This window comes from Emiliania huxleyi (genome assembly GCF_000372725.1).
Source record: "Emiliania huxleyi CCMP1516 unplaced genomic scaffold EMIHUscaffold_1, whole genome shotgun sequence".
Classification (NCBI taxonomy): Eukaryota; Haptophyta; order Isochrysidales; family Noelaerhabdaceae; genus Emiliania; species Emiliania huxleyi.
Genome location: NW_005202428.1, coordinates 1,151,096 through 1,175,245, shown reverse-complemented (window position 1 = coordinate 1,175,245; position 24,150 = coordinate 1,151,096). Strand labels below are relative to the sequence as shown.

Below are 24,150 nucleotides of genomic sequence, written 5' to 3'. Positions count from 1 at the left end.
ATTGCCTCACCTCTTCACGCGACCTGCGCGCCTCGACCTCTCACTACCTCCCCGCCCAAGCTCCCGCCCTGCCCGTAGTCGAATGGGCGCCACGAGGGCCCGGGTAGCCGAGTGTCGCCCAAGAGCGGCGGCAACCCATCCATTCCCCTCGCAGCGGGGAAACCGGGCCAGCCCCGCGCTGGCGATGTTGCTGCGCCCTCGAGCCCTAGCGCACGGAGCACCGCCTCGTCCCACGCGCCGGTCTTGCGGTCCTGGAAGGCACGGGGCGGGCCGTGAAGACCATCATCACGCAACGCAAGTCGCAATACGCACGCGCACCCAGACGGCAAAGTCGCCCGAATCGTCCCACACCGTCGCGGCAAAACCGTGCCGCGCGACCGCAGCGGCAGACGCGGCGTACCACGCGAGGCGGCCGCTCGCGTTGCTCTGCCGGCGCGTGCATCCAAACTCGCCGAGCAGTATGGAGACGTTGCGCCGCTCCGCCCACGCGTGAAGCTGCGTTGCCCAATCTTCTACGGCGCCGACGGGCCACGAGTGCACGCGCGGCGGCCTACCCCCGTCGCCGCCACAAAAGTCGAACGGATTGTAGGAGTGAACCTCGAGAGACAGGCAGGGCGACAGGGTTAGGGGGCCGGACCCGATGCGAGGCGCTCCTGTGGTTATCGACAGGTGCCTCGAGTGCCACGTGCGGGTCCGACGGCGCCGGCTCGGGCAACAGGTCGATGGCGTCGGGGTTGGTCACGATCCAGTGCGGGTTCATCCACCGCAGCCCACCCAGAAAGACGGTACGCGTCGGGCTGGTCTCGCGGATGGCCTACTCGTACGCGCAGCAAAGTGTCGCAGAGGTCCTACGGGAATCCGGGAAACCCTACTCGGTAGAACCGCGAGCACTGCGGCATTCATCCGGTTGAGCCAGCGGGTCGTCATGTTTAAGTGGGGCTCGTTGTACACCTCAAAGGCGAGCAGGTTGTCGGGGACGTGGGCGAAGCGTTCGCCGACGGTACGCCAGATGGCGACGAGACGGTCCAGCGCCCTCGTAAATGCCGCGTCATCAGCCGCGCCATCGAGCCAATCATCGTGGTGCGCGTTGATTACAGTCCGAAGCTTGCGAGAGATTGACCAGCCAGCGACCTCAAATACACGCGCCAGGAATGGATTGTGTGCGGTGATGTAAGGAGGGGTTGTCGACGTGTGCTGAGACCAGCGACACGGAACGCGCACCGACCGGAAGCCGGCCGCAGCATAAGAGTCAAAGTATCGCTCTTCTGCAGGCGCCGCCCACTGGCCCTCCTTCGGCGCATCGAGCACGTTGCCGAGGTTTATTCCCATCCCCATGGACGCAACAAATTGCGCGGGAGATGGGGCGGCGATTGGCGCCATGGTCGATGGTTTCAAGCGTGACTCAAGTTTGAGTGTTCTCACGTTCATTTCAGTGTACGTACGTAGTGTATGTAGCTCTTACGTATGTATGTAGGAAGGCGAAGAACAGTCAGGCTCGGACTGGACACCAACGCGGTATGGGTGGACGCTGGACAGATGATGACGACACGCACGAGCGACACACAGACACAAACAAGCTCACAAGACACCACAGCCAGCGGGCTGCCACACACACCCTGAGTGGGCGTACACATCACTCAAGGCCACGTCCCCCCCCTGTCGCCCCCCCCAGCACTCCAAGGTGCCAAGAGACAAACAACAGCACAACAACACAGACAGGCGACAGGGGCGAACATTCCCGGAGGAGGACTGCTGGTTTTCGCCCGTACCTAGGTACGTGGCGGACCGACCCCACCCCTCTTTTGTTAAGTGTGTATGGACCTTTGTTTTTCTTTTAGAGATCCGCCCTATCATGTGTGCTCGACCTGGTTGAGCAAGGCCTGCGGCGGGTGAGGTTGTGAAAAAAAGAAAGAAAACAGGCAACCCAAGGGAGGGATGGGAGGACGGCACGCCGCCACCACACAGGGATTTTAAGAAGAGGGGTGTGGTGCGCTAGCCGTCGCCCACCCTTGGGCGTCTGCCTCTTCCTATCTCTCTTCGCAGTCCCTCTCCGATTCTCGCTGCAACTTTCATACCACCTCGCGGTCCTCCCACTCTCGTCGTTCTTTCTCTTGTCGCTTCTTCCTCTGTCGCTTCGCTCCCCTCTGCCTCGTTCTGCGACGACGCCGCTGCCTGCCGATCCCTTGCTCTCGCCTCTCGGCGTAACTCTGCCCTCCTCGCGGCCCAATCCTGGCCCCTCGAGTTTATCGAGCTCTCCTCGCGCAAGGATGACTCTTCTGACGCCCACTGCGATCATTTACCGCCAAGTGGTGAGTTTGTGGTGAACTCGGACTTGAGCAGGCGTATTTTTTTTTCGCCGAGTCCTCTCTCCTCCGATTTCACTCATTGCTGCTTTGCTCTCCGAGTGCCTGAGCAACCACCGTCCCAACACATGGCATCACAGTGGAGCTGGGACGCCGGAGGCGCCACCGAGATCAATTACCGCCCGTACTCGCCATCCGTTGCGGCGCTTCTCGAAGCGGCCTGGGTGCCGGCGCAAGCTGCGTTTTCCAACGAGATCGTGATCGACGTCCCAGGCGGCCGCGCCCGCGTGTATAAGCACCCTCGCAAGGGGCTGATCCAGGAGCGCTGCGACAACGCCAACGCTTGGCGAGCGGTGCGGCGCGTGACCGCCACTGCGGTGCAAAACATCGACTCGGTGGACCTCGACGACTCTGACGATGAGCCGCCGCCCATCCCCAACAACCTGCTGGCGCAGCTGGCGCGGGAGCGTGAGGCACGGGAGGGCGGCGGCACCGGCGGCGATGGCGGCGGCGATGGCGGCGGCGGCGGGCTCGGCGGAGGAGCCCCCTCGGACCCCGCCGCCGCCCTTGCTCTGATGCAAATCCGGCAGTCTAGCCCCGCCGACCGGCTCATTCTCGACATGATCCAGCGCGTCAAGCAGCGGGTCAAGCAGCACAAGGCCGACGCGACCGAGTCGAGCAGCAACGGATGGGTGGTCAAGGTGAAGCTGAGCCCCGCTGGCGCGACGACGCTCTCGGTGACGGCGCCAGACGGCACGCGGCTGCAGTCCGTCCTAGCGGTCGAGCGGCTCCTCGGCCTCAAGCCACCAGCGGCGCCAAAGGCGGCGGGGGGCGCAAAGCCGAGCCGTGCCGCCCCATCCAAGCCGTCGCCACTTCTCCGCCCGCTCAGCGAGAGCGACGAGCGCCTCCTCTCCGCCATCGACACCGTCAAGGAGCGCGCATCCGCTGCGTACATCAAAGGGGCCACGTCGGAAGCCACTGAGTCCACCGACGACTGGACCGTGCGGTACCGGGCGTGGACCGCCAGCGCTGGCAAGAAGGCCGGGGCAATGTCGACGCAACTGGTGGTCACCGCGCCGGACGGTGGAAAGTTCTCTTCAAAGCTCGGGGTCGAGCGCTTCCTCGGCCTCAAGCCTCCGTCGACATCGCCACGAGCCACGGCGGACGGCAAGAAGAACAAGAAGCGAAAGGCGTCGGCGGTGGAGTGGCTCTCATCGTCCGAGGACGAGCCCGAGGGCGAGGACGAGCCCGACGACGCCGAGGACCCGGACGGCCGCTCAGGAGTTCCGGAAACCACCGACTTCCTTGTCGAGGAAATCGATCTCGATTGAGTCTGTCTGGAGACTCTCCTCGGAATCGGCGCCCGCGAAGTAAGTCCTGACAAGGACACATGGCGCGCCCGACGAGGACTCTTCGCATGCCCTCATCGCGCCGGCTCACTCTATCGTGCCGCGCTGTGGGTACGAGTCAGTGTGACCCCATGAGTCGTGGGTGCGCCCAGCCGAAGCCGCCATTCCGCTGCGAGAGGTGCATCGCCTCCTCGCACCGCCGCTCCGTCGGGCCGGCGGGGTTGGCGTCGTGCTGCACGTCGCGGATCTCGGAGGGGCTGGTGGCGGTGAGCGTGCGGAAGAGCTGCGCTTGCGTCTCGCCCGCGTACTCGAGCGGCTCACGTGTGACCGAGGGCTCGCAGCCACGGGCGACGTGGTTGAGCGCGTTCGACGCCTTGAGGGTGAAGCGTCCGAGGAGCTCGGCCGTCTGCCGCCCGAGCGCCGGCGTGAGCTTCTCGAGCACCCGCAGCTTGATCTCGTGCGCCCGCCTTGTCCATGGCGATGTCGGTGCGCGCTGCCGCTTCGAAGCCCACGCCGACGCCGTTGACTCGGAGCGCGTCGCGCAACACCGTCGGCCGCTTGCGCTTTCCCTCGTGCATCTGCGACGGGAAGAGCTTGATGAAGCGCGCCACGTCAAGCTCCGTGTCCTGCCACTTCCGCGACTGCAGGATCTTGAACTTGCGCGCGTTCGCGGATTTTTTTCCGCCTTGTCATCTCTCCTCCGATTTCACTCATTGCTGCTTTGCTCTCCGAGTGCCTGAGCAACCACCGTCCCAACACATGGCATCACAGTGGAGCTGGGACGCCGGAGGCGCCACCGAGATCAATTACCGCCCGTACTCGCCATCCGTTACGGCGCTTCTCGAAGCGGCCTGGGTGCCGGCGCAAGCTGCGTTTTCCAACGAGATCGTGATCGACGTCCCAGGCGGCCGCGCCCGCGTGTATAAGCACCCTCGCAAGGGGCTGATCCAGGAGCGGTGCGACAACGCCAACGCTTGGCGAGCGGTGCGGCGCGTGACCGCCACTGCGGTGCAAAACATCGACTCGGTGGACCTCGACGACTCTGACGATGAGCCGCCGCCCATCCCCAACAACCTGCTGGCGCAGCTGGCGCGGGAGCGTGAGGCACGGGAGGGCGGCGGCACCGGCGGCGATGGCGGCGGCGATGGCGGCGGCGGCGGGCTCGGCGGAGGAGCCCCCTCGGACCCCGCCGCCGCCCTTGCTCTGATGCAAATCCGGCAGTCTAGCCCCGCCGATCGGCTCATCCTCGACATGATCCAGCGCGTCAAGCAGCGCGTCAAGCAGCACAAGGCCGACGCGACCGAGTCGAGCAGCAACGGATGGACGGTCAAGGTGAAGCTGAGCCCCGCTGGCGCGACGACGCTCTCGGTGACGGCGCCAGACGGCACGCGGCTGCAGTCCGTCCTAGCGGTCGAGCGGCAACTCGGCCTCAAGCCACCAGCGGCGCCAAAGGCGGCGGGGGGCGCAAAGCCGAGCCGTGCCGCCCCGTCCAAGCCACCTCCACTCCGCCCGCTCAGCGAGAGCGACGAGCGCCTCCTCTCCGCCATCGACACCGTCAAGGAGCGCGCATCCGCGGCGTACATCAAAGGGGCCACGTCGGAGGCCACTGAGTCCACCGACGACTGGACCGTGCGGTGCCGGGCGTGGACCGCCAGCGCCGGCAAGAAGGCCGGGGCAATGTCGACGCAACTGGTGGTCACCGCGCCGGACGGTGGAAAGTTCTCTTCAAAGCTCGGGGTCGAGCGCTTCCTCGGCCTCAAGCCTCCGTCGACGTCGCCACGAGCCACGGCGGACGGCAAGAAGAACAAGAAGCGAAAGGCGTCGGCGGTGGAGTGGCTCTCATCGTCCGAGGACGAGCCCGAGGGCGAGGACGAGCCCGACGACGCCGAGGACCCGGACGGCCGCTCAGGAGTTCCGGTCACCACCGACTTCCTTGTCGAGGAAATCGATCTCGATTGAGTCTGTCTGGAGACTCTCCTCGGAATCGGCGCTCGCGAAGTAAGTCCTGACAAGGACACATGGCGCGCCCGACGAGGACTCTTCGCATGCCCTCATCGCGCCGGCTCACTCTATCGTGCCGCGCTGTGCCTGTGGGTACGAGTCAGTGTGACCCCCCTCCCCGGGGCCGGCGGGGCCGCCCCCTCTTGAGGTGGCAGGGGAGAGATGGAGGGTGGCTGTTTGTCATGGTGTGCGCGCAAGTAGCCGCGCGCATCTCAGAGGATCTGAGGCATAGCAAAATCTCATAGTACCGATAAAAATAAAAGACCGGAGCGGCTCGCGCGTGTGCAGGCTGTAGCCTCGAGCGAGCACGACAGAGTCGACGGCACGGCCTCGAGCCCCGACCCGTCGAGCGTCGCTCGCTCGGGGCTCGCGCATGCTCGGGGTCGGAAAATCAATGCGAAATGGTCTTTATCGTTATGCGCAAAAGACAGTGGAATACGACTGTACGGGGTGGCATAGAGAAATAGGGTCAGGCAGCTCTCTAAATACGGCTTGATAAATAAAAGGGACATCGCGCTCGCGGCAAACAGGTAACCGCGCTCGCCCGCTGTCATGAAAGTTTGTGTTTTGGCGAGACGCTCAAAGGACTAGTTCCGTGTCATATATTGCTCATTCTGCTCTCGGGTTTTTACGTGTCATCAGGAGCGGCCGCACATTGCTCGGTTCCCCCCCTGCCCTTCTAAGCCCATGGCCGACCCCCCCCCCAGCAGCAGCGTTTTGTTGCGGGGGGCCCCCCCCCCCCCCCCCAGCAGCGCTCTGCTGCTGGGGGTCAGAACCCCCCCCCCCCTAGCAGCAGGGACGGGCTTAGAAGGGCAGGGGGGGTACCGAGCAATGTGCGGCCGCTCCAGCGCCCAACTTCAGATTTTTGGGGATGTCGAATGTGTGTCGTGTGTGGCTGTGACCTGTGTGTCCTGACTCCTGGGTGAGCGTGATCAGCCTGTGTGTGGGGCGCGGGGGCTGCCTCGAATGTCGAAAGGGGGGGGGATCCTCTTTTTCAAGGGACCTCTTTTTCTTTATGTCATATGTGGATTTGATGCAGAAACGAGAAATATGATCTCCGCTTGTGCACCCGTGAGGCGCTTATTTGGAAGTTTTGGCGCAGCTCTCTCACGACCACGAGTCTGAGTGATCGCCATCGCTCTCGACGTAACTCTTGCGGCCGCCGATTCGCCCGCCTCGGGAGGGGCGGCCTGACGCCGACGCCTTTGCGCGCGCCTTGCTCGGCAGCCTCTCAGGGGAGGAGTCCGCCTCGTAGTCGCCATCGCTGCTGTCTGCCGCCCTCCTGGCGTTCTTCTTCTTCTTCTTGGTGGCCTGCTTCCCTCCCTTGGCCGCCGCCCGCTTGGCCGCGGGCTTCGCGGCGCCCTTCACAGCCGCGGAACTCTGCTTGGGAGGCGCCTGCTTGGGCGGCGCCTGCTTGGGCGGCGCCTTCTTGACAGGCCTCTTGGCAGACTGCCTGGCGCTGGCCTGCTGCTTGGCGCCCGCCTGAGAGCAGAAGGTCTGGTGAATGGAAAACGATGTCGAAGGATTGGGAGGTCACGGCGCTCGCCTGCTTGTGTGCGCGCCCGCCCTCGTCGCTGCTGTCGCTGCCGCCGCCCTCCGCCTCGCTCTCGCCGCCGTCGCTGAAACTGCTCTCCTCGCTGTCGCTCTCCTCGCTGCCGCTGCTGCCGCCCGCCTCATAGCTCTCGTCCTCCTACTCCGCGCCACACAACTGTTCAAAGGCCGTCTAATCACAGCTGCCCCTCGTAGCGCGGGCCGCTCCTCCGAACTGCCCGCGCCGCGCCGCGCCTATTCACATCTTGCTTGTCTCTCCTCACGGGTCTTCTGTCCACGTCCTCGACTGGCCACGCCGCGCCTTCTTGGCCTCCGCCGCCGCCCTCCCCTTTGGCTGCGCCGCCGCAGGAGCCCGGCCCTTCGCCTTCTGCGGCGTCGGCCTCTGCCGCGCCGGCTGCGCCTGTTAGCTGAGATCAGCCGAGATCAGCCGAGATCAGCCGAGATCAGCCGATATTGGCCTCTGCCGCGCCGGCTGCGCCTCCTCCTCGCTGCTGTCGTCGTCGTGCACCACCACTCGCCTCTTCTTGGGTGCCGCCGCCGCCGCCTTCCGAGCCGCCGCCGCCGCCGGTGCCGGTGATGGCGCCGCCGCCGCCGCCTTGGGCGCCGCGGCCGACTTCGCTCGCGACGAAGACGGCAGCACCTGAGGTAAGGTAAGGCAAGGCACACTTCTCCACACGCACGAGGGCGGTGGGGCAAGCGCCAGGCATTCCCTCCTAACTCCACGTCCAACGACAGGAGCCGCACGGCATTCAAAGTGCAAGGCCCGGTGCGCGCAGGGGGGGTTGGTGGGTGGGTGGGTGGGTGGTGTGGGGGGCAGCACCTCCTCCGAGATGCCCTCGCTCTCGCTCTCCGCCTCGGAGCTGACCACCGCCGCCCTCCGCTTCTCGCGCCCGCCCCTCGCCGCCCTCGCCTTGGCGCCGCTCGAGCCGGCGCCTCCCTCGCCGCCCTCGCCTCCCTTGCCGCCTCCCTTGCCGCCCCCCTTGCCCTTCTTGGCGCGTGCGCTCTTGCCCCCGCCCTGGCAGACCCGCAGGTGCGCCTCGTGGCCCGAGGTGACCTGCAGCCCGCAGCGAGGGCAATCGTCCGACACGAGGAAGGCGCCTACGCACGCCCCAGCAATGCCGCAACGTCACCCCGCGCCGTGACCCGCCTCTGCGCTCACGGGGTGATGAGGATGCCGAGCTCCGGATTGTAGTCGCTCTCGTCGTCGCGCTGCCGCGCCACGCGCGCGCGTCGCGCGGCCGCCGCCTGGGTGGAAGGCGGCGGTGGCGGTGGGTGGTGGTGGCGATGGTGGGTGGTGGTGGCGGTGGTGGTGGTGGAGGTTATGTTGGTGATCTCAGTGGCGGCGGCGGCGGCGGCGGCGGCGGCGGCGTGGCAGCGGTATGAGCATGCGGGTCTGAGCCAGCTGGTCTGAGCTCACCGCGTCCCTCCGCTCGGCCGCCGCCGCCTCCTCCTTTGCCCTGGCCAGCAGCGCCTCGCGCGTCTGCCGGCTCATCGCGAACTGCCTCACGCGGAAGGCGCGGCCGCAGTCGGGCACGCCGCGCCGCTTGTCGTTGGGGCAGCGCAGCGCGGTGCGGAACTGGGCGGGCCGATACCTAGCGGGGTCGCGTGGACCACGTCCGGACGCGTGCAAGCGAGGGAGCGGCGGCCGCAGCGCGCGGTCGGCACTCGAATCCGCGCTCGCAGTAGGGGCAGTGGTGCTCCGCGGTCAGGCAGCCGAAGTCGAGCAGGCAGCGGAGGCAGTGCACCTGCGGCGGGGGTGAGGGAGGCGGTGCCGAGAGCGGCGGCGGCGCTGGCGGCGGCGGCGCTGGCGGCGAGGGAGGTGGCGGCGAGGGCAGCGGCGGCGAGGCGGCGGTGGCGAGGGAGGCAGTGGCGAGGGCGGCGTCGGCGTCGCGCCTGCAGCTTGCCTCGCATGAAGAGCGTGTACATGCCCTCCCTGCCCTCGGTGCGGAGGTGGTCGCCTGCGGGAGATGCCGGGGACGTGTCACTGTGCATGTGCATGTGCATGTGCATGTGCATGTGCATGTCCAGTGCGGGGTTGCTCGCCCCAGTCGGCGCGACAGCGAGGGCACTTGACGCCCGTGCGCTGCGCCTCTGCGCCGCCCTTCCCGCCGGTCGCCTCCTTGGACTTTGCCTTCGCCTTTGGCCGGCTGGGCTTGTGCTTGGGCGGCTTGGGCGTGGGCGGCTTGGGCTTGGGCGGGTTTCCAGCGGGACTGGCATCTGAGTCCTGCTCCTGCTCCTGCTCCTGCTGCTCCTGCGGCTCCTGCGGCTCCTCCGCCTCCGCCTCCTCCTCCTCCGCCTCCGCCGCCTCCTCCTCCTCCTCGCGCGAGTCGTCAGAGTCGTCGGCACGCACATCGGGCTTGCAGCAGAGCTCATATGCACGCACGAGCGCCTGGAACGCTTTGGTGGCCTCCGCGCAGCGAAGCTTGTCCGGATGGATGCGGGCGGCAATTCGCGTGTAGCACTTCCGCACCTCTTCGTCCTCGTGGTTGAGATACCCGTCGGACTCGACACGGATGGGTTCGCCGCCCTCTCTGCGACCTAGAGAGAGCAGCGCGTACCGATCCTTCGCCTCGAGGACGGCGGCGGCGAGAGCCTCGCCCGACAGCATCTTTGGCGACGCTGCTAGCAACCGGCAGGTCGGCCCTGGGGCGCGGGAGAGCGATTCAGGTTACCGCTACCGTTCACGTAAACGCACAACCCCGGGCCCCGAAATCACAGCCTTGTTATTGAGAAGAAAATACCTCCATCACACGCTGCGCCTTTACCGCTACCGCCAGAGGCCACCCGCTGTTTACCGCTACCGGCTCGCGCGGTACCGCTAGACCCCACTCAGTCACTTATGGGTGCAGCAGGCCTAGTCAGCATTTGCTCACGCACCGCGGACGGTAGGGTCCAGCAGCGCGCTGACGGCGAGAGGCCGATGCGCTCGCCGGCCGTCCGTAACCGTCGGGGCTACTAGGAACGGACAGCCAGCCGAGGGCTGCTGGCCGTCCCCCTTACCGCTACCTCGGGCGGATTACCGCTACCGCTTCACACCGGCGGGTCCCCTCCCGCTACCACCTACCGCGCCCCCGAGGCAGGGCGACTTCAGAAGAGGATGGATCGAGAGTAAAAGAATTTAAAAAACATTCTTGCGTTTGTTGAGCGCCTCGCGCACGCGTACTCCGCAGCACTGCCTCCGATGCGCGCCCACCGCTTCCGTCTCGTCACCTCGGCCGCGCTGGCTGCCTCGCTCGTCCGCTCGATCGCCGCACCGGGCGTCGCCCGGTGTCCACGCCTCGCCTCCGCCACGCTCCGGCCGCGGCACAGAGCGCTGTCCGCGCTCGCAAAGGGCGGTGGCGGCGGCGGCGACGACGAGGCTGGCGGGGCGGCGGGCTGGGAGCCGCCGCCGGGCTTCGCCGTCTGGTCGGACGAGGAGGACCCGCGCGCGCTGGAGGCGGAGGCGGCGCGGCGCGGCCAGCCAGGCGCCGGCTTTGAGATGCTTGGCAGCTACGGAGGCGGGCCGGCGGGCCGGCCTGCAGGGAGCGCACCGCTGCAAGCGGCGATCGAGATGCCGCGCGGCTTCTGTTGCGGCTGCGGCGTCCGCTTCCAGGCGAACGACGAGGCCGCGCCAGGCTATCTGCCGGCGTCCGTGCTGCAGCAGAGGCTTGCGCCGTCCTCCGAGGAGGAGCAGGGCGGTGTCGGGGGCGGCGGCGGGGCGGAGGCGGAGGCGGGGGCAGCGCGGCCTCCGAGCCGCCCCAGGAGGGAGGCGGTGTGCCAGCGCTGCCACTCTTTGCGCTACCAGAACCGGCTGCCGTCGGATGGCTTGCGTGTGGGCGGCGGCGTGCAGGTCCTCCCAGCCGCCTCTCTCTCTCTCTCTCTCTCTCTCTCTCTCTCTCTCTTCTCTCTTCCCTTCCCTCCTGCTCTCTCCTCCACCGCCGCCCCTCTCCTCTCTCTCCCTCTCTCCTCCTCCTCCAAGCCAACTCTCTCCTCCCTTCCGCCTCCCTCCTCCACCGCCGCCTCCCCCCGCTGCAGGGCGCCGACGACCCGGATGCAGCGTCACACGCGGAGCTGCGGCCGGCGCACTTCCGCGCGCTGATCCGATCGCTGCGGTCGAAGCAGGTGCCAACCCAGCGCACACGTCGCTACACACGCAGTCCACACCCTGCCGCCCTCGCCGCCACACCGCCGCACAGTGCGGGTGGTCGTCTGCCTCGTCAACTCAGTGAAGCTGACCCCCAGCTCCCGCTCCAGTGCGTCGTCGTCTGCCTGGTCGACCTCTTCGACTTCCACGGCTCGCTCGTGCCAGAGCTGCCCTCGATCGTGGGCGAGGACTCCCCCCTCATGCTCGTGGCAAACAAGGCCGGGATCCAGCCGAGATCTAGCCGAGATCTAGCCGAGATCTAGCCGAGATCTAGCCGAGATCTAGCCGAGATCTAGCCGAGATCTAGCCGAGAGGTGGCCGAGGCATAGGTGAGATCAGGCGAGAGGTGCCCCCCCCCCTCCTGCTCGTGGCGGACAAGGTCAACCCTCAGCCTAAGTGTGCCCCTCCCCCCCCACAGGTCGACCTCCTACCCAAGGGCATCCACCAGCCAGCGGTCGAGCGGTGGGTGCGCGCCGAGTGCCGCCGCGCCTCGCTGCCGCACCTCCACTCCCTCGACCTCGTCTCGGCGAGGACGGGCGCGGGCATGCCGCAGGTGGCGCCTCTCTCTTCCGCCTCCCCTCCCTGCCGGCTCTCTGCCGCTGCCGCCTCGCTCCCCGCTCCCTCCGCCCGCCCCTCCCTGCTGCCTCTCGCCTCCTCGCCGCCTTGCGCGCCGCCGCCTTGACGACACGTCCACTGACACGTCCACTGACACGTCCCCTGACACGTCCCCTACATGTCCACTGACGTCCACTGACACGTCCACTGACACGTCCACTGACACGTCCCCTGACACGTCCACTGACACGTCCACTGACACGTCCACTGACACGTCCACTGACACGTCCACTGACACGTCCCGCGCAGCTGCTCGCCCGCCTCGAGAAGCTGATGACGAGCCGGCGGCTCGACGCGTACGTCCTCGGCGCCGCGAACGCGGGCAAGTCATGCCTCCTCAACCTCGAGCTCTTAGTTGGCATATCATTAATCAACTGGCTAATGAACAGGCAAGTCGTCCCTCCTCAACCACATCCTCGCCGCCTCGCCAACGCAGCGCATCGACGGGTCAGGACGTGCGCTGATGCCGCACGATTGCCCCCCCGCCCCCCCTCTCCCCCTCCCTCTCCCCCCCCTCCCCTCCCTCGCTCCCCCCTCCCGCACGCCTCTTTGTTCCCTGGGCCCGCTGCTCTGTCCCGAGGGCTCGACAGCTGAAGCCTTCCCCTGCTCCAGGTGCCGGCAAGCGCGGCGAGGTGGCGGCCCCGCAGCTCACGACCTCGCACCTGCCCGGGACCACGCTCGGCTTCGTCAAGACGGCGCAGCTCGGAGGGCGGCACGCGCTGTACGACACGCCCGGCCTCGTCCTGCCCAACCAGCTCACCACGCGCCTCACGGCGGACGAGCTCGCCGCCGTCGTGCCGAAGCGGCGCGGCCAGCCCGTCTCGCTTCGGCTCGAGGAGGGCCGCTCCCTCCTCCTCGGAGGACTCGCGAGGCTCGACCTCGTCGCCGGCCGCCCCTTCCTCTTCACCGCCTATCTGAGCGACGCGGTCACCCTGCACCCGACCGCCACCGCAAAGGCCGCCGAGGTGCGGCGCACCACACCGCTCACCCTCCGCACGCGCACACCGCTCACCCACGTGCTCCGCGGCCTGCGCCTCCAATGCTCCGGTCGTCGGGCGTGGAGATGGCAGTTTGCCCGGGCCCCGCGTGAGGAGGGGGTGCTGGAGGAGGTGCTCCAGGCATGCGGAGGCGCTCACCGGGCCTCACCGGGCCTCACCAGGTGCGGCGCAAGCACGCGGGCGGCGTCCTCACGCCGCCCGCCTCTCTCGAACGCCTCGAGGCGCTCGGCGAGCTCGAGGCGCAGCACGAGCTCCGCGTCGAGAGCCTATCTCTAAGGAACCTTCTCTGAGCCTTCCCGGAGTCCGTCCCTACAGGAGCACGAGCTCCGCGTCGAGGGGCGCGGCTGGGGCGAGGCGGCGGTCGACGTCGTCTTCCCCGGCCTGGGCTGGATCGCTGTCACCGGCTCGAGCGGCTAGATGCGTACAACAGACCCACATCTCCCCATATCTCCCCATATCTCGAGCGGCTAGATGCGGAGAACACACGCGCCGTCACGGACGGGGAGCTCGGAGAGCCATATCTCCCCATATCTCCCCATATCTCCCCTAGTAGCTCGGAGAGCCGCGCAGCTGGCCGCATTCCATCGCACTCACGCCCCATTCCACTGTGCTCGCGGTGTCTTCACGCGATGCTCTAAGTGCACTGCACGAGGCCTGGTTCGCACCCTCTCAGCTCCCCGGACCCATACGCCAGGCGCGGGCGAGTGCTCGGTCCGCGTCGCGCTGCCGCGAGGTGTGCGGCCAATCACCCGCGAACCGCTGCTGCCCGAGGAGAGCTGGCGCAAGACGGCGGCCAAGTTCACCGGCGCCAAGCTCGTCAATGCGCGCGGGCAGACACGGCGCACCGGCGGTGGGTCGAGGCGCAGCGCGAGGCGGGGGCGATAGGCGGTGGGGGAGGGGGACTGGGCGGGCTGTGCGTCGGGGCCGCGCGATAATTTTCTTTTCGCTCGAGCACGGAGCACGTGGAGCACGGGCTCCTGGGGAGCACACTACTTAGCACACTCTTGGTACTTGGAGTGCAGTTGGAAGCCTTAAATACATCCAGGCCCGCGGGCGGAGTCGGTACGGTAACGTAAAGAACCCGCCGCCGCCCCCCCGCGCCCGCGCCCCCCCCCCGCAGACGCCTCCACCCTCCAGCCCAGCGCGGGCCCCCGGCGGCTGAGATCGGGATCAGGCTACGAGCAAAAAGGCCCTGACCGTGGGGGGAGGGGGGTGCGCGTTCGCAGGGAGGGGGGGGGGGGGGCGTAATAAACAAACCGGCCGTTTGGGCCGGGGTTTCCCTAGCGGCGGGGCGCCCCCTCTAAAAATGAAGAACTAACGTACACTCACGCCCGACGAGCTGGTAAATTTCTTTCGCGCACGCGGCCGGGAACAAAAAGGGCTGCTTCGTGCCGCCTCGGCTTCCACCCGCTTCAAGTGCGAGTTGACATACGCGCGAGCCTCACCCATGAGGTGGCCCTTCTCCGTTGGCTTGTGCCAGAGCACAATCTGGTCCCACCACCGGGGCACGGCAGTATCGACGTCAGACGTGTAGGTATTGTAAGCTGCCGGGAGCTCAAAGAACTCGCTCGCCTGGTGAAACACATTGACCAGTCGCTGCTCGCCACGGTCACCGCCGCCCTCGACGATCGAGTACGCGTCTAACCGACGCGCGAGCGTCTCCGGTGTCTCCCTCAGGAGCATCACGCCCGAGTTGATCCCTTCTCTCGGCTTGACGACGTATGCCGGGGGCCTGGCGTGACGTAGTTCATCCAGCGGCCGGAAAACGACCACGTCATTGTCGAGGAAGAGCAGCGGCTTCTCCAGCTGGGCGGAGAGGTGCAAGATCCAGACCTTCTCGAAACTCGCACGGTGAAAAGGCGACGACCAGGAGGGGCGCAGGAATGCGGAGGAGGCGGTGCGATGCACGACCACTTTCGGATCGCAGGCGTGCGCATCCTCCCACTCTGCTACCCTCTCGCCGCCGAGGACGACATGGACGAGAGAGGCGTAGCCAGAGAGGCGAAGGCTCGCAATGGACCGTAGCATGCGGCGGGTTTGCAACGCGTACCACTTTGCGCCGGAACGAACGTTGGAGCTGTTGAAGTAGTTGATGTAGCCGACCTCGAAGTGCATGGTGGACCCGGCTACCTTCGTCGTGGCGCGCGGCTGCAGCGTGCTGAAGCGCTCGTCGCATTGGCAGCGCAACCCAAATGGCCGTCGCTGGGAGGTGGAGTCGCAGCAGAGTCGAGCGGCAGGCCTCACCTTGCACGTGCCTGAGGAGTCGCTCATATTACCGATGCTGCCGACACCACCCTGGCCACGGTGATGATTGCGGGTTGTGTCTTTGTCCGAGTAGTTGAACACACTGCGCATCATGCGATTGTCGGGGAGCGAAGCCAGCGAGAGCTTCGAAAGCATCTGCGCCGCCCAGACTGCGACCTTCGATCCGACTGATTGTTTGTCGGTTGCAGGATGTCCAGCACAGCGATGAATCCCTCTCGGACTGAACAGGAATCTGTTATGCTGCCTTTGGGAGCAGCCGATGACCGTGCTGCCTGACACACGGAAAGTCCCACGGCAGCCGCCAGTGACCCACACTTGCGGCCCCGATAAAGCGGCGTTAGCCACGCAGCCAAAAGTGCTTCCTACCACGCATTCTGCCGTGCTGACCTGCTTGACCAGCTCGCACATTTTCGAGAGCAGCTCTGGGGCCAATCATTGTACGGCCGGGCCGAGTTGTACGTACTTTTAGCTTACGCTCCAGGTCGTCGACAATCGCGACTACTACAAGGGAGAGCGGCGGCACGAGCTCGTCTGGCTGCGCCAATCCGAGTGCGAGCCATTGCGCTCTGGCGATGAGGGCGTCTCATGCGGCATGAAGCACCCGCACCTCTTCCCGTGCTCCCGCGCGAGCCCTGCCTTTGTCGGGATGGCGGGGTGCAATCGGCGTGAGTAGAGCCACGAGATCCGCGCGCAGGGCATCCCCGGAACGCCCGGCACCAGACAGGGCGTTCTGGCTTGGGAAAGACTGGGCACGAAAGGAACGAGATGTCCGCAAAACCCTTTTGTTTGTATACCCTTGCTTGTACGTGTGCGCTGTGCGTCTCTGCAGGGCTGCTTCCCTGAACGCGCTGAAGCCCTGGCCCCTGCCCAGCGCCCACGCACAGCGGAAGCGGTGTGGAGTGGAGTCGCAATGCGTTTCGCTGTGCGGACCACGACGACTGACACCCAGCCGGGCGGGTTTCGAAATATATGTTAAAATGGTATTCCTGTATCGCTATCATGACCTGTTTTACATTTATTCGCGGCCCGTCTGCCACGGCTGAACCGGAGTGCTGCCCATGCCCAGCGAGTCTGCGAACTGCTGCGACCGGCGCGTCTCCCCCTCAAAGGCCGCGGCGTAGGCCTCGTACTCGCTCTCCGCGAAGATGCACATCTCGAGCCGCGACACGGAGACCGTGTGCTGCGCCTGGTCGGGCAGGCACGAGGCACGGCAATGCGAGACGTCTCCACGCGCACAAGGTGGGCCAGGCGATCTCCCCACCCAAGTTAGGCAGGAGCTTGGCAGGGCATTAGTGCAAGGCCCGGTGCGCGTGGGTGAGCACACACCGGGTCAGGCAAGGCGTCAAAGGCTCCCCGCAGCGCGGCGCATCTGAGAGAGAAAGAAAGAGGCGGAGGAGGGGCTGGTGACGGTAGCGGATGCCGATTGGCGGTGAGAGAGGGTGTGGAAGCGGCGACGGCGGCGGGGGTGACGGCGAGGGTGACGGCGGTGGTGGTGGTGACGGAGGCGGCGGCGGCGACGGCGGCGACGCTGCGGGGGGTACTGAGGAGGCGCTCTATTAGGATGGCTGGGTACACGTGTCGCGTCAAGGCAGCGTCTCGGAAATGTCTCTCACGCACGTCAGGTCGGGCAGTTCCGGCGCGAACGGCCCGGCAAAGAGACCGCCTGCACGGACATTTCGAGCGTGTGTGGGTGGGGATCGGTGCTGCAGCGGCAGCGGTGCACCAAGGCTGCAACACGCACCGCTGATGGGCAGCAGCCTCAGCCCACCCAGCCGCGCGCCGGCGAAGGTGCGGAGAACGGCGCCGTACGCCGCCGTTAGCTCGCCGAGCGCCTCCTCCCGCGAGCAGCCGCGGCCGTTGAAGTCCGGGCCGGCGACGTGGATGCAGCCGTGCAGCCCATAGTACTGCAGCGCTGCTTGCAGTGGCGCTGTGATCGCCTCGCGCACCGGCGTGGGGAAGCTCTCCTCGTCCGCGATTCCCAGCCAGCGGTAGATCTCGCCCGATGCGCCACTGGCGCCTCTCGGCCCGTTCCGGATGAAGGGGAGCCCAGCCGGGTCGACGATTGGAAAGCCGGGGACCGGAGCCTGCCCGACCTTCTTCACGGCACCGATCGCCGTGAGCCGCGTGCCGAGGACGCCGAAGGGTCGGATGGCGAGGCGCATGGACCGGCTCATCGTGTGGCCTTCGGAGAGCGAGAAGATCGTGTTGGTTGCTGGCGCGTCAAGGGATCCCCACTTTCTTCTTTCTTTTACGTGAAATACCTATCATCTCTACCCGCACAGAAAAACGGTATGACGGCCAGGAGCCTTCGCCAGGTCGTGTGAAGAGCACTGATGCCGCAGTGAGTGAGTGGTCCCGGGCCCTGCGGGGAACTAAGTCGGCGCAAGTTAGTCTGTGAGCTGGACGAGGGCTAGTGGTGCGCCGTGGCGGATCAAGTGGTGAAGTGCTCCCCCGGGAGTCGTGGTCGGAGGCCGGGACACTACGCGCACTAACTTAGTGTGCGGAAGTGAGTGCCTCCGGCCGGCCGCGAGGGGAGTGGTCCGGCGGGCCACTCGTAGTGCCCTTCGCCGGCGGACGGAGGCGGGCTCGGCTACTACGCGCACTAACTTAGTGTGCGGAAGTGAGTGCCTCCGGCCGGCCGGGGGGGAGTGGTCCAGCGGGCCGCTCGCAGTGCCCTTCGCCGGCGGACGGAGAGGTGGGCTCGGCTACCACGCGCACTAAGTTAGTGCGCGTAGTGAGTGGGCCGCCGGCGAGCGGGCTAGTGGGTGAGTGCCTCCTGCCACCCCGCGCACTAAGATAGTGCGCGTAGTGAGTGGGCCGCCGGCGAGCGGGCTAGTGGGTGAGTGCCTCCTGCCACCCCGCGCACTAAGATAGTGCGCGTAGTGGGTGGGCCGCCTTCTAGTGGTCGGCGAGGCCGTGGCCAGTGCCCCAGCCCTGCGGCGCCGCCTAGTGAGTGAGTGCTCACCGACCCTCCCCACACTAAGTCGGCATCGGTGCTTTTGTTTTTTAGTTGGCGAAGGCTCCTGTGACGGCTGGAGTGCTCTCTACTGCCGCGGCGCCCCTGTCGGTTCGGAGGGGCCCGGCGGCCGCGCGCTTGATGCCGACGTGGACCGGCTGCTCTCGCGGCGCCGAGGCGTGCCGCTTCGGTCACGTGTCGCGCGCTGCGAGGTGCCTTTTGGCTTGTGAGCGCTTGGCATAGACGCCAGGAAGCTTGTCTTCCATGTCTGCGGCCACGGCAGCGGGCTTGCGCGGCGCGCCGCTCGACGGCAGGCTGCTCCCCACCCTTTCAACAGCATCTTCTGCCTCGCTTCTCTCGCTGCAACCGCCTCCGGTGGCCGGCGCCGGCCGCCTCGCTTCGCCAGCGCTGCCTACGCCTACGACACACGCGCCGGCTCGCCGCCCGCGTCGCCTGCGGCGGGCCCGCGGGGCGCGCCGCTCGTCGGGAGCGTGCTCAGCAGGCTGTGCAGTGCAGCCTGACTCAATCAGAGCGCCGCTGATATGCGGCGTGGGGCCGCCGGCGGGGCTGCTGCCGCGCACGCTGCGCTGTGGGCTTCACCATCGTGTCCTCGCCGCGTCGCCGACGCCACTTGCCGCTCGCGGCTGCCCTGCCCTTCCCTGCCATCGCGCAAACACAGACACACACAAACAAACACACACATTATTAATGATCGAGTATTAATTATTAATTATTACTCATCGGGCGGCGGCGCGGCGCGGCGGCGGGCGGCGCGAGGCGGCGGCGCGGCGAGGCAGCGGGCGACGCAGGGCGGGGCGGCGCGGCGGTGGGTGGTATAATTACTTATTAATTAATTAATAATGAATTAATAATCATCGGGCGGCGGCGCGGCGCGGCGGCGGGCGGCGTGGAGCGGGGCGGCGAGACCATCTGCACTGACCTCGGCCTCTGGTCTTTGGAGCAGAGCAATGGTCGCGCCGCCCTCGACTCAAGGGGCTGCCGTCCACCCGTCGCTGCTCAGGCCGGGGGAGGGGGGGAGACCTTCTGTTCCTCGCGGAACGGGAGCAGGCCCCTCCTTGCCCGGTCTGCGATACAGGGCGGTGGTCGTGCCATCTTCGCTTCGTACTCGAGCCACCAAGCCGCAACCGTCGCCGGCGCGCGACACGTTCCCGTAGGCCGGACTGTCCTCGTCGAGAGTGTGTGCCGCCAAGGCGGGACACACTCAGGGACAGTGCCGACGGGACGCGGCTCGAAGGGCGTGGCACCGTGGCTCCGCAGCGCGGCTGGCACTCGTCGCAGAGGCCTCACCTTCGAAAAGTCGGGCATGGCTCCACCCGCAACTTTCTCGCTACCACGCGCGCACCGCCGAGCCTGCGGCGGGCGCGCTGCGGCCGCACGTCTAACCTCGTCATAGTGCCACGACGTGCGGCCTAGATTTAGTCCACGCACCTCTGCTCGCAAACACTCACCCATTGAATTGTCACTGCCCGTGAGTGCGAGATAGGGCTAGCAGTAGGCAGCTAGCCTCTGAGGAGGGCGTCCATAGACACCTCACTAGAGACCCCACACACAGTCTCGTCCGTGCCTCGCCGGCCGGCGAGATTGCTAGAGGAGGAGCAAGCTGCTCTAGCCTCACATGTCACTTCCTGTTTTGTCTGTTGTTTGTTGTGCCCTGTTTGTTCTCTTGGCACCTTGGAGTGCTGGGGGGGGGCGACAGGGAGGATGTCGACAGTCCACCCCGCCTGCTAAAGAAGCACAGCGATGAATGCGGCACCGGCGACGCACGGCAGGCTGGTCATGACGCAGTTGGATAGGGTGTTGGTGTGCCGTCAGAGTGACTCTCTGTGTGTCAGGGATAGTCAGGGCCGTCCATCAGAGCTCCACTAAAGCTCGGAGACACCCCATTTTAGCGCGGCTCGACCTCTTTGAGTCACTGCCTTGCCGGCGGTTTGGCTGTAAAAAAAGAAAGAAAGAAAACACACAACCCAAGGGAGGGATGGGAGGACGGCACGCCGCCACCACACAGGGATTTTAAGGAGAGGTGTGTGGTGCGCTATCCGTCGCCCACCCTAGGTTTGGCTGTAGAGCCTCTACCTCCTATCCAAAAAGTTATTTAGTACGACCCCGGTTTCGGATATCGGCGAACGATCGGAAGGGTGCCGCCCGCACACAAATGGAGTCCTCGATGTGTGCACCTCAGTCCCAGAAGCTTGGAGCTTCAGGCCGCGACCACGTGGCTAGGTGGACACTAAAGTGCCATTTTGGCGCCAAATCTTGGCGCGAAATGACACGTGTCTTGGCGGGAGTGTGGTGTGGCTGCGCTGCTCGCCAGCGCTGCTGTTGAGCGCCAGCTGCTGCTCCCTTCAGCCAGACGGCCGGACCTGCGCAGCACGACCGCTGGCCTTCCTCCTGCACCACAGGAGCGCGCCAAGGCGCGCGTCTGGGCAAGCAGTGCGTCTCATCGCGATGCGAGAGTCGACGCTGTGACGCCGCCGCTCGCCGGCTAGAATGACAGTGGCAGCATTCGAGTACGCGTCGAGCTGTGCGTACCAGCACTTGTATGCGAGCTCATTGTGTCCCTGAGCTGCTGTGGGGTGCGTGGGCTCAGCTGCGGAGCACGTACTGGGCGGCGGTAGGGGGGTGGTACTAAATAACTTTTTGGATAGGAGGTAAATAAATAAAACGGTCAAACTCTGAGACGAGATGGGATTTAGGGACATGTGTCCCCGCCCTGCACGATCTTGGTGTGAGGGATCTTCAATCCGTGTCCCCTCACCCCTCGTCACAACCCGGCACGGAAGAGCGGCAAGAGTTGGGGCTGCGGCTACGGCTGCGGCTACGAGAGGGGCCGGGGTCGCGGGAGAGCCGCTGCGCCGCGTGGACGCGCCTACACCGCTCTTGCTCCGCTCGCCACCTCTCGCAAAGGTCCAAAGCCATAGCCACCACCTCCTCCGGCAAGTCCTTTCGCCGTATCTCGCCGTCCCTCCACGCCTGGAAGAGCTCGTCGTCATAGCCGTATTGCATCACAGCCTGCTGAACTGCGTCGTCGTGGGTGCGACGCTCATCTTTGCCCTCCCCCTGCTCGTATCTTCACTTCTCCCATTAACGCGTGTGCGAGGGTGCCGCCGCCCCCATGCCGCTTGCGGCTGCTCCCCTCGTCTGCGGCGGCACCCCTCACCCTATCGGCGGCATGGTTACCGCCGCTGTTTACATTGCCTGCTTGTCGCCGGCCGGTCTTCTGCATGTCCTTTACTCTCCAGGGTGGTTAGTACTGCGCCAATGCCCTGTGACATGCTCCCTGAGTGTTGCTACTCTGCGCAGCGCGTTTCGCGTGATGCTGTATGTCGTTGCCCGGTGTGGGGTCTGCGGACGTCGCGCATGATTGTCGCGCCGTGCTCCTCTGTTTCGCACGCGCGTGCTGTCCCAGTCAGTCGGCTGTCTTTGCTCTGGCTGTCCCGCTCTTCTGTCTTCTGTAGAGCCGGGGGCGCATCTCGGTCGGTAGTGCGATGCGTTAGAGGGTGTGTGTTAGTGGCCTGTGCCCGCCTTGATTAGGGCAGCGCAGCGCTCCTTTGAAATCTTGTTACTTCATCTCCGCATTACACACATAACGGTGTGAGACAGTACTCCGCTCTGAGGACCTCTGTCCTCTGTGTGCAATCTCTAGAGAAAATAATAAGATCGAAGGAAGGCAATGCGGGTCAACCCGGGAAGTGTGCGTGCTTTTCACGAGCCGATGTGGCGAAATTCAATCTCCGATTTCGCTTTCCTCACGGACGGGATGACGCAATTAAGAGATTGCCTCTATTACTGACAAAACTCGTCGCCGACTTCGCGGGCCGACGGCTGGGTTGCTCTGCATGGCGACGATGCAAAGAGGCTCGAACGGGGCTGTCGGCACAGCGAAGCCCCCCCCAAAGCCCCCATCCGTGCCGCTGTCCGCTGCCAAAGCGCAGGCCAGCCAGGCGAGGCTGGAGAAAGAGCAGAAAGAGCTGGCAAAGCTAGCCGAGGCGGCTCGCACAAAGCAGAGGGAGGAGTACGCAAAGATGATGACCGAGGCGGGGCGTTCGCAGCATAATCGGGCCGACAAGCACACATACGTCACCGAGGAGGGTTACGAGGAGAACTGCTGCGAGAAGACGTGCGGGTGGGACCCGCACTGCATGGTCTGAACCTAGATGCGAACGCTCGCGTGATGTGATCTCCCACTCCCCAACTCGGTGACGACCTGCGGAGACACTGGCCAGGCTGCGGCCCTTCTCTTTGCTCCACCAATGGCCAGGAATGCGAGATGTAGCTACCCTCGAAGGAGCATGAGATGGCACGCACGCACGCACTCCCATCTCATGAAGCGCGACGGAGTTGCAGCGGCCCTTGTCCGACGCGCTGAGTCCAGCGGTGAGCCGGCGACTGTCCCTTCTCAGGTGGGTGAATGCGGTCTCGGGACTGGGCATGCCACCTAGATGCCACGCAACCCCTCGGCACTAAGTATCGACCGCACTTTCTCTCTCGGCCATAGCCTCTGGGCGCAGCATACGGGCGGAGTGCGAGCTGCAGCAGCGAGACGGTTGCTGTGTTGGTGTCCTGCAGGTGCGACGGGTGCACGGCGTGGAATTGCTGCGCCAGTAAGGGCATATGTGGGACGAGCGAAACAGTCTGCTGCGGCATTCTCAAGAAGGCGACCGGCGTGTACGTGCCGACCTTCTTTGCAGAGGGCTTGCAGGAATAGCTAGCTGGCTTGGGCATATGCCCACCGCCATCTTCGTCGCACACAGTTCCGTTCGCACCAGGCGACCGTCATTGTGCTTGCGTGGTTGACCGGAATCCTTGGCTTCGGTACGCTCGTGTACGGCGTTGGCTTGCAACAGCTCGCGACTTTCGCGCCGGTGCGGCCAAAGCGCCCTGGCAGCTCTGCTTGGAATGCACTCTCTCGCGCGCTAGTCCACTGCGGATGGATTCGGCACACACGCACACCCAAGCTGCTCACACAGCCACGCATCCCTCGGCTGACCCCCCCCCCCCCCCCCCCCCGCTAGGTTGGCGCGGTTTATTCCGCCACACAGCTGGCCCAGGACATCAACGAGCTCGGCAGCTCTTGGGACGACTACAAGAACTACTTGGAGGGCCTCTCGGTGGAGGCACGGATCGACTTCACTGAAAAGGTGTACGAGGCGGCAGGCGTAGATCCAGAACCGGGAGACATCATCGATTGGGAGGTCAACACCGCCGCGGCGACAAGCGCGGCGACCCACACTTGGGGTGCGAACCCCCCCCCCCCCCCAGCCCACAAAAACACCAACGCGGCGCCTAACACGCGCGCCCCGGCGCGCTTGGCAGGCTTGATCAGCTTGCTCAAGCTTGGGCCCGAGACCGACAAGAAGGCAAAGATTGCCATCATCGAGGGTGCGTGCGGTGTAGAAATTTTCTCATGGTCTTGCAGCACCTCGCTAACAGCGTTATGATCCTTCCGGCTAGGGGCACTCGTCATGCTTGGATCACTTTTTGCGCTAACGTCCGGCCTCGTGATGATGACGCGCATGCCGCAGCTCCCCTTCTGCCAGTATGGCGGGATGGAGTTCACCATGGGGATATTCGCGTTCTGCTGTGCTTTCATTTTCTGGTGGGCTTGCTACGCCACGCTGGCCGACGTGAGCATGGACGAACAGTGGAACCTGACCATCTTCTACTGCATAAACTGTTACATAGTCTTTTGCATGATCGCGCTTGAGATAATTCCTCAGATGCTCAAGCTGCTCTTCCTGGTCCTCGCCAACTCGGCCTTCTTCGCCGCCGGCGTCTGCATGTCGTACTCCGGCCTCGACTGGGCAGTTGCGACTCTCAAGCTCAACCTCCTCTTCTTCTACGCGTTCTTCTGCGCCATCTTGATCCTCCATGGCATCCACTCGGTCGTCGCGCGCCGCGAGTCCCTCATCGCGTCGTGCGGGCTCCTGGCGGGCGAGTGCTTGCCGCCGTGGCTGACCACCCGCTTTGT

The 24,150-nt window shown here is 65.7% G+C and overlaps 4 protein-coding genes across 4 annotated transcripts; 1 reads left to right on the top strand and 3 right to left on the bottom strand.

Moving 5' to 3' along the window:
* Positions 1 to 14: 14 nt before the first annotated feature.
* EMIHUDRAFT_194181 (hypothetical protein) lies at positions 15 to 1,335 on the bottom strand (the record flags this gene model as incomplete). The annotated part of the gene is made up of 4 exons (XM_005794084.1): positions 15 to 251; positions 319 to 597; positions 668 to 814; positions 883 to 1,335. 4 exons carry the CDS (start codon positions 1,333 to 1,335, stop codon positions 15 to 17), a joined length of 1,116 nt encoding a protein of 371 aa, XP_005794141.1.
* A 5,425-nt stretch (positions 1,336 to 6,760) lies between these two features.
* Positions 6,761 to 9,812, bottom strand: EMIHUDRAFT_447442 (hypothetical protein; the record flags this gene model as incomplete). The annotated part of the gene is made up of 7 exons (XM_005794083.1): positions 6,761 to 7,135; positions 8,229 to 8,258; positions 8,622 to 8,796; positions 8,870 to 8,949; positions 9,129 to 9,162; positions 9,274 to 9,392; positions 9,555 to 9,812. 7 exons carry the CDS (start codon positions 9,810 to 9,812, stop codon positions 6,761 to 6,763), a joined length of 1,071 nt encoding a protein of 356 aa, XP_005794140.1.
* A 573-nt stretch (positions 9,813 to 10,385) lies between these two features.
* EMIHUDRAFT_194176 (hypothetical protein) lies at positions 10,386 to 13,357 on the top strand (the record flags this gene model as incomplete). Its single annotated transcript, XM_005794082.1, has 9 exons — positions 10,386 to 10,439; positions 10,620 to 10,858; positions 10,946 to 11,033; positions 11,219 to 11,305; positions 11,438 to 11,533; positions 11,746 to 11,880; positions 12,590 to 12,907; positions 13,102 to 13,197; positions 13,256 to 13,357. 9 exons carry the CDS (start codon positions 10,386 to 10,388, stop codon positions 13,355 to 13,357), a joined length of 1,215 nt encoding a protein of 404 aa, XP_005794139.1.
* Positions 13,358 to 16,205: 2,848 nt separating this feature from the next.
* EMIHUDRAFT_447441 (hypothetical protein) lies at positions 16,206 to 17,390 on the bottom strand. The gene is made up of 4 exons (XM_005794081.1): positions 16,947 to 17,390; positions 16,823 to 16,868; positions 16,532 to 16,574; positions 16,206 to 16,391 (listed from the first exon to the last, which is right to left on the bottom strand). Exons 1-4 carry the CDS (start codon positions 17,377 to 17,379, stop codon positions 16,221 to 16,223), a joined length of 693 nt encoding a protein of 230 aa, XP_005794138.1. The 5' UTR covers positions 17,380 to 17,390; the 3' UTR covers positions 16,206 to 16,220.
* Positions 17,391 to 24,150: the final 6,760 nt, after the last annotated feature.

What these genes read in the sequence shown, in the direction of transcription:
- EMIHUDRAFT_447441 (XM_005794081.1), bottom strand. Translation starts at nt 17,379, where the DNA reads ATGAGCCGGTCCATGCGCCTCGCCATCCGACCCTTCGGCGTCCTCGGC. An exon ending in GAGGCTGCTGCCCATCAGCG is followed by an intron (nt 16,869 to 16,946) that starts GTGCGTGTTGCA and finishes ATGTCCGTGCAG; the next exon opens with GCGGTCTCTTTGCCGGGCCG. An exon ending in TTGACGCCTTGCCTGACCCG is followed by an intron (nt 16,392 to 16,531) that starts GTGTGTGCTCAC and finishes CTGCCCGACCAG; the next exon opens with GCGCAGCACACGGTCTCCGT.